Genomic DNA, 9,115 nt, shown 5'->3' on the forward strand with positions numbered 1-9,115 from the left:
AAATAATACCCAGAAATAGGATTTTGATGGTTCTAAAAATCGTTCATATAACAAAACCATTCAAAATTGATTGAAATTTGGTCCTCAGTAGATTTTTCATGTTTAAATATCATACAAAAATTTTCAAAAGATTTGGAGTTTATTTATTATTTTTACTGGAATTATTTTGATAAAATCACTGATTTTCATGTATATGAAGGACATATCATTAAACGAACTCCTTAAAAGCGAAAATTTGCAGCAAGAGAAACTGACCAGTCATAATCATATTGTGAATTTTGCAGAAATTTTGGGCATATTTTAATATTTTTGATTGATTTTTAATTGCGCTGACCAGAACATGAATATATCTGTTAAAAATAGAAAATTATCTGAATAATGTTGGAAAGTTTTCTCATAATTGTCTATTTGTCCGAAAATGTTCTAGTAACAGTTTGGTTGGATTTGGAATTAATTTACTATATTTGTTAGTGTAATGTCATCAATCTGACCCGAAAGTGGAAAATCAATTAAAAATTGAATTTCAATATCTAAAATCATGAAAAATTCAAGAAGAATATATTTTGAATGAACACATTATATCCTAAAGTTTCTAGAACAGATAACTTAATTACCTATAGGGTTCTTTGTAAAATAATTAATCTGGTCCAATTGTGATAAATTCATCTAAAAATCCGAATTAATTCAAAACACCTTGAAAAGTTTTAGAGAACTCTAGCTTTTCATCATATATTCAATCGTTAAGCCATCTAAAACAGTAATCTTAAGAGTCATAGATTTCCTTTCTAAAATTAGCATGCTAGGATAATTTAGATGCCGAGACTGTATCCATAATCGTATCCCATTTGCAATTGATCCTTGACAATTTGAGTATTTAAATTATAGTCTTGTATTGGCTCCGAGGTCCACTGTCCACGGAAATCCTGAGAAACATGCCAGGCAATAACGTGCTATAACTTAAGTATTAAATTGAGCAAGGGAAGAGCGCACGATTCCCTTCCATGGACGCAACTCAAGGTTGAAACTTGCCAATATTAGAGCCATTGGTATTCTTTAGATTTTAGGATTCAGAAACCTTTAAGGAACTGAAAATCATTAACTTCAACAAATTGAATCAATTTACCTCATCTCTTTCGGAACCGTTGGATTGCGGTCTCCATCGTAAGAACCATTAGAGCCCCATTTAGAAACACTTGTGTCATATTGTGTTCTAGGTTTTAGGATGTCCTAGAGTTAGGGAGTTCAGCCTCATCACGACCGATTGCTATTATTACCAATTGAGTCATAGATCTAGTTACACTACTTATCCCTTTTTTCCATAGGACAAGCCTAGTTACCTAGGATGTAGGTTAACCTGCATTAGTCTAAGGGATGTCTTGCACTTAGCTAGGACCATGTAGCATCTTAGATGAAGTCCTCGGATAATAAAATCTTCAACTTAAACTAAATACTTTTTCTCTTAAAACTGTTGAAACAGTCAATCCAGTCTAGATCTGTGTCTTAGATGAGTTAGGCATAAGTAGCTTAGTTTAGGTGCATCGAACTACGATCGACTCGGATTCCAGTGAGGCTGGGTACGTAGGCAACTTGGATACTTGAGTGGTATACCAAGCCCGAGTCGGCTTCACACGTAAGTGGTGGGGTTTTGTACATTAATCCTTAAATTAAAAATAATTAAATCACTTAGGACTTTCCATGAAATTAGAATTTTAGGAGAACTTTCACTTAGATTGAATTCAAACAAATTAAGAAAGTCAAGATACACATTTAGGAATTATACTGAAATTAGATCTTAGGATACATGTCATGTAGTTCGCACATTAATATAGAATTAAATGTGCCATTTAAAAGAAATTCAAAAGAGTTAACTTTTGGAATTGAAGACCGATTATCGGGCAGGAATGGTGCATGTGGTGGTGTAAGCCCAATGGTTTCCACCTTGGCATTCCCATCTTATTTTGATGATTCCAATACACAAGTGATTTATGATCACTAATGTGTTTGATTGTCTAAGTTGTAGATCACATTGGTGCTAAGACAAGATTGCTTGGATTAAGGCTAAAGAAGCTCTCATTAGACCACATCATGAAAGCCAAAGACATCGAAGTCCAAAGACATCGAAGTCCAAGACGATTGAAGACTTGAAGAATCGCATTGAAGATCGAAGTCAATTTAGATTGTAAAAGATCCAATCTTAATTTAGATTTTAGAGGCATAATTAAGTTAATCTCACACATCCTAAATGTATAAGAGATTGTCCTTGTGGTGTTCCAACACCTTGGAACCCTCATAGCAATCCCAACTTGGTTGAGAATTGGAAGCCCAAAAACAAGAAGTGAAAATCTGCTCAACATAGGCTTCTCGGAACTCCAAGAGAATTCTCGGAGCTCTGAGCTCGAAACTCCGAGACATTCCTCGGAGCTCTGAGAAATGGTCCAGTAGACATTTTCCAACTTCTGTTTGTATTCCCAGAACTCCGAGAAATATTCTCGGAACTCTGAGAACACTATAACGGTCAGATTTTTAGCCGTTGGGAATTTTCCAGGAATTACAACAATGCCACTGAACGGTCATATTTTGGTTTTCCTATAAATATGGGTATTCCTAACATACCAAACATCAATCCTAACACTCTTAAACTTTACTTGAACATTCAAAGAGTGAATCAAAGCTTATTTATGCCTCTCATCTTCTAAGATTAGGATTTGGATCATAGGCTAAATTTGTACATCTTCTACTTCTTGTAAACCCTTGTGAGGGATTTTTTTGTTCTTTCATTCTTATTCAAGAACTTTGTATTGGGCGAGTGTTAAGAGAAGTGTAGCCCACTCTCCGTGGTGAAGATCGCCACCAAGGTTAAAGGAGGTTGGAATTGTAATCGGCATTGATCTTCGCCGAAGTTAAGAAGATCACTAGTGAAGCCATCAACGGGTTTGGTTGGTGGAGTGGAGTAGGCCTCGCGTTTTGAGGACCGAACCACTTTAAATCTTGGGTGCACTCTCTCTTGAACTCTAGCTCTTTATTTTGCATTGCACCTTTAGATTTAACTTGTGTGCTTGAATTTCATCTTGATCTCTTAATCTTCTAAATTTGGGTTTGAGTTTTAAAAAGGTTAAAACTTGTTAGCAACCTAAATTTCACCTCCTTAATAGTTGCCAATTCGGGACCACCCTTGGATTTTCACTTGGTATCAGAGCCTTGGCTCTTAAAAGATTTTCATTTCTTAAAATCTTTGGTAAATTTTCTTTAAAAATTTCAACAAGGGAAAGATCATAAGATCTTCGGCAACTTTCTAATTGTGAAATGACGGATAGAAATGGAACCGGACTTCTGGAGGGCCATTCCACAACTAGACCTCCCTTCTTTGATGGGTCCAACTATGGACATTAGAAGACAAGGATGCGCATCTATCTTCTTTCGATAGATGTGGAACTTTGGCACATTGTTGAAAATGGATACATGTTGCCTTCCAAACCATTTGAAGAATGGAATGTGGTAGAGAAAATGCATGCAAATTTAAATTACAAAGCTATAAATTCTTTGTTTTGCGCCCTATCTACAGAGGAGTTTAATCGAGTAGCTCTTTTTTATTCCGCCAAGGTTATTTGGGATACACTTGCCGTTACCCATGAGGGAACATCACAAGTCAAGGATTCCAAAATAAACTTGTTAAAGAGCAAATATGAAATGTTTAGAATGAGTCAAAATGAAAGCATTTCCGAAATGTATACCCGCTTTTCTAAAATTTCGAATGAGCTAGCTAATCTTGGTAAATCTTATCCTACTTATGAGCTTGTGAGTAAGTTGCTTAGGTCTCTTCCTCCATATTGGGATCCAAAGGTAACCGCCATACAAGAATCAAAGAATCTCAAGACGCTAACCATGGAGGAGCTTGTAGGATCTCTCATCACCCATGAGATGCTCCTCACTAGCCGACAAGAGGAGAAGAAGCCGAAAAAGAAAGAAAAAGAGAGTTGATCTCTAACTCTAAAAGCCTCCAAAGCGAACTCATCATCCTCTAGCGAGGCGGATAGCGATGAAGAAGAAGCTTTAAGAAAATTTAAAAGCTTATGGGGAAAGAAACATAAAAATGATAAAAAGAATAAGAAAGAAGAAAGTAAAGTTGATGGAGCTTTAAGATGCTACAATTGCAAGAAGATTGGACACAAAAGACCGGATTGTCCACTTCTCAAGTCGTCTTCCTCAAAGTACAAGGGAAAGAAGGATTGGAAGAAGCACAAGGCTCTTGCCGCCGCTTGGGATGCTTTGAGCACCTCGGGACAATGCTCAAGTGAAGGGGAAGAAAAGAAGGATGATCTTTGCCTCATGGCACTCTCCCATGAAGTTGAGGTAAATTATAACCCCTCTTGTTATTCATCTAGTAGTGACAGTGAAAAAATATCATATGATGAATTGTGCTCAACCTTGCACTCTCAAATTTCTAAAAATAAAGTTCAAAAGAAATCTATTTCAAAATTAGAAAATGAACTTAATTTTTTGATAAATGAAGTTTCTTCCAAATCTCAAGCTCAACTTGAAAATTTTAAACTTGAGATTGAAACCCTTAAGGGTTATTTGGATGAGAAAACTTGCCAAATTGCAAAACTCCAAAATATGGGAAGCTCTTCCAAATCTTATGAAGATGAATTTAATGATTCTTTAAATCAAATAACACATCTTCATAATGAAAATGAAAGATTAAGATTATGTCTCCATGGATTCCTAAATGGAGATAGAATAATTGACATAATCTTAAAGAAAGCTAGTCAAAGACCTAATCATGCACATTATGATAGGACTAGTTTATCTAACTCTCATGTTAGATGCCATTATTGTGGAATTAATGGTCATTACCAATTCCAATGTGCATCTAAGATTAGGGATTATGGGGGAACCAAAAAATCTTGGGTTCCCAAAGCCCCCATATGATCATCTTTATATGTGCTTAGATTAGGGGCTTTTGCCTAATTTTGAATATCTTTTATGGTTAATTAAATATCCCCTCTTGTATTGAAATTGTTTTTCCAATAGGGGGAGTTCAATGTTTATCTTTTTCCTTGAAAAAGGGGGAGCTTAAAATTGTAAATTTTATCCCTTTAAATTTTTACCCCATCTTTTTGATAGATGCCAAAGGGGGAGAGAATTTAGTATTAGGAAAAATATATGTGCTTTTTATTGGAAAATCTCTTGTGCTTGTCATCATAAAAAATGGGGAGATTGTAAGCCCAATGGTTTCCACTTTGGCATTCCCATCTTATTTTGATGATTCCAATACATAAGTGATTTATGATCACTAATGTGTTTGATTGTCTAAGTTGTAGATCACATTGGTGCTAAGACGAGATTGCTTGGATTAAGGCCAAAGAAGCTCTCATTGGACCACATCATGAAGGCCAAAGACATCGAAGTCCAAGACGATTGAAGACTTGAAGAATCGCATTGAAGATCGAAGTCAATTTAGATTGTAAAAGATCCAATCTTAATTTAGATTTTAAAGGCATAATTAAGTTAATCTCACACACCCTAAATGTATAAGAGATTGTCCTTGTGGTGTTCTAACACCTTGGAGCCCTCATAGCAATCCCAACTTGATTGAGAATTGGAAGCCCAAAAAAGTGAAAATCTGCTCAACATAGGCTTCTCGGAACTCCGAGACATTCATCGGAGCTCCGAGAAATGGTCCAGTAGACATTTTCCAACTTCTGTTTGTATTCGCGGAACTCCGAGATTTTTTCTCGGAACTCCGAGAATTTCTCAGAACTCCTAGAAATATTCTCAGAACTCCGAGAACACTATAACGGTCGGATTTTTAGCCGCTGGGAATTTTCCAAGAATTACAACAATGCTACTGAACGGTCATATTTTGGTTTTCCTATAAATATGGGTATTCCTAACATACCAAACATCAATCCTAACACTCTTAAACTTTACTTGAACATTCAAAGAGTGAATAAAAGCTTATTTATGCCTCTCATCTTCTAAGATAAGGATTTGGATCATAGGCTAAATTTGTACATCTTCTACTTCTTGTAAACCCTTGTGAGAGATTTTTTTGTTCTTTCATTCTTATTCAAGAACTTTGTATTGGGTGAGTGTTCGGAGAAGCGTAGCCCACTCTCCGTGGTGAAGATCGCCACCAAGGTTAAAGGCGGTTGGAATTGTAATCGGCATTGATCTTCGCCGAAGTTAAGAAGATCACTAGTGAAGCCATCAACGGGTTTGGTTGGTGGAGTGGAGTAGGCCTCGTGTTTTGAGGACCGAACCACTTTAAATCCCGGGTGCACTCTCTCTTGAACTCTAGCTCTTTATTTTGCATTGCACCTTTAGATTTAACTTGTGTGCTTGAATTTCATCTTGATCTCTTAATCTTCTAAATTTGGGTTTGAGTTTTAAAAAGGTTAAAACTTGTTAGCAACCTAAATTTCACCTCCTCAATAGTTGCCAATTCGGGACCACCTTTGGATTTTCAGGTGGTAACTCCCCATACCTTCCATTCTCGTAACCAGGTAACGAGTCTAGATTTCTGGTCAATTATGGGTCCTAGATCCCTCATCTATGTGGCGACTCTGTCACTCTTTTTTGCGTGGAATTCGGATTGCCTTAGTGATCCCAAGTTCACGGAAAAGATGAATTAAATCACACCTTGCTAGGCTCGGCGGCTTACCCCTGCCCTTATGGGTACTGGGTTGCACGTTTGTTTGCACCATATGGCTTGGTTGCTGCCTGCTTGGTTGGGTAATTAAAATTAATAATAAAAAGTACACACCATTCGCGTGGGTACGACGAGAGACCAAGAGAGAGCGTAGCGGCTCGCGCCCCACCCCTCGCCGGGATCGGGTCCCACACTTCTTTGTAGTTAAGGGGATCATTATCATTCTTATCTAAATTCATATCATATTTTTCACCCAAGTAGACTAATCTATCAGGTTGTGTGATCACCCTTCTACTACGTCGGAGTGTTTGTATAGGTATAGTGGGCTCTTGCTCAGTGTCTTTTTTTTCATTGGAGTTTCAGGTTGCTCTTCCAAGGCAATCTTGTCCCTCTTGACAGTATCATGGATGAACTCTTCTTCCAAAAAATACCGCCTTCCTGCTTACAAAACAGTTTTACTCGCTTGGGTTATAGAATATATAACCCTTTGTTTCCTTAGGATATCCAATGAAAATACACCTTTCGGTTCTTGTCTCTAACTTATCAGCACTTATCTTTTTAACATGTGAGGAACACCACCATATCCTCATATGATTTAATGAGGGTTTTCTGCCTATCCATATCTCATATGGAGTAGATGGTACTGATTTAGTTGGACACAATTTAAGACATAGAGCGCCATTTCTAAGGCATATCCCCAGAGAAACAGATGTGCTTCTGCGAAACTCATCATAGACCGGACCATGTCCAATAAAGTCCTATTTATACGTTCTGAAACACCATTCAATTCTGGTGTTACAGGTGGGGTCCATTGAGAGATGATCCCATTTTTCTTTAAGTAATCCCTAAATTCATCTGAGAGATGCTCTCCACCTCTATTAGAGCGGAGAGTCTTTATTCTTTTATTTAACTGATTCTCTACTTCATTCTTGAACTCTTTGAACTTTTCAAAGGTCTCAGACTTACTTCGCATAAGGTACAAATATCCGTACCTTGAATGGTCATCCGTAAAAGTTACGAAGTATATCAGCCCTCCTCTTTCCGGATGAGAAATGGGACCGCATATATCACTATGTATAATCTCCAACAAATCTTGGGATCTTCCACTCTTGCCCTTGAAGGGAATTTTGGTCATTTTACCTTGAAGACATGGTTCACAAGTTGGAAAAGGTTCCACTTGGATAGAATCCAATGGACCGTCTTTTACCAATCTTCTAATCCTATCTAAGTTAATATGGCCTAATCGAAGATGCCATAGATGTGTGAGATTGGTCGTATTCCTTGCCCTTTTGAGGTTTGAAATATTCTAAATAGGAATATCCTCAATGTTACTTACATTTTCTAAAGCATTTATTATAAATAATCCATCAACTAATGTACCTTCTGTGATCAAGGAATTACCATGTTTGATAAAAATACTACTTTTAATAAAACTTGTAGAATACTCATCAATCAATAGTTTAGAAACTGAAATCAAATTCCTTCGAATGGAAGGTACATAATGACAATTATTTAAACGTAAATATCCTTATGGAAATGCTAGTAGTGATCACCAATAGCTTGGACTGCAACCGTTGCATCTGTTCCAACCTGTAGGTAGAGTTCGTCCTTAGTTAACCTTCTGCTTCTCCTGAACTCATAGAGATGTCTTGGTTGACTTCTTGAAAGTTTTCTTGTTCTTGACTTTGGAAATGTTTTTCTTAAAACCTTGGCCTTTACCCTTTATTTTTTTTCTTTGCCTTTCGGTTTGGGAGTTGAAACTACATTAGCTTCAACTAAGAAAGATGATTTTTTATTCTTTTTCTGAAGATCCTCAATATATTGAAGATGATTCAACAATTCTGTCAACGTCATGGGCAGTTTGTTCATATGGTAATTCATGACAAAGTCATTGAATGATGGTGGTAGGGATGCTAACACCATGTCGACTTGCGACTCAGCATCTAACATGGCTCCTAAAACTTCAAGCTCATTTAGATAGCCCATCATCTTCAACATATGATCTCTAACTGGGGTTCCTTCCACCATTTTTGTGGAAACCATGCCCTTAATTGCTATTTGTCTAGCACTGCGATCTTGTTGTCCAAACATTTCCCTAAGATTGTGAATAATATCCATGGATGAAGCCATTCTGACATGTTGTTGCAACACGTTCGACATCGATCCAAGGATATAACACTTAGCCATTTGGTCATCTTCATGCTATTTCGTGGCTCTGTCCCTGACATCCTAGGGAGCATCGGGACCAGGCAACTAAGGTGCCTAAGTAGTTAAGACCCAATGAACTTTCGTTACTGTGAGCACTAGAGTGAAGTTCCTCTTCCAGTCCACATAATTTGGACCAGTAAGTTTGTTGTCCTCAAGAATCCTAGCTAATTCATTGAAGGATGCTCTATCTAATGCAAAGGAAATGTGGCATAAAATTAGCAAGACTAACCATTTTAGATTTATTATGACATATAA

At 37.0% G+C, this 9,115-nt stretch overlaps 1 protein-coding gene across 1 annotated transcript; it reads right to left on the reverse strand.

Moving 5' to 3' along the window:
* Nucleotides 1–8,374: 8,374 nt before the first annotated feature.
* Nucleotides 8,375–8,812, reverse strand: LOC143846923 (uncharacterized). Its single transcript, XM_077355537.1, has one exon. The coding sequence runs from the start codon at nucleotides 8,810–8,812 to the stop codon at nucleotides 8,375–8,377; it is 438 nt and encodes a 145-aa protein (XP_077211652.1).
* Nucleotides 8,813–9,115: the final 303 nt, after the last annotated feature.

Source organism: Tasmannia lanceolata, unplaced genomic scaffold, assembly GCF_043159265.1.
Source record: "Tasmannia lanceolata isolate RefF3 unplaced genomic scaffold, GAP_Taslan_0.1 ptg000015l, whole genome shotgun sequence".
Lineage (NCBI taxonomy): Eukaryota > Viridiplantae > Streptophyta > Magnoliopsida > Canellales > Winteraceae > Tasmannia > Tasmannia lanceolata.

Excerpts from the sequence above, each read along its gene's own strand:
- LOC143846923 (XM_077355537.1), bottom strand. The coding sequence starts at position 8,812 with ATGTCGAACGTGTTGCAACAACATGTCAGAATGGCTTCATCCATGGAT.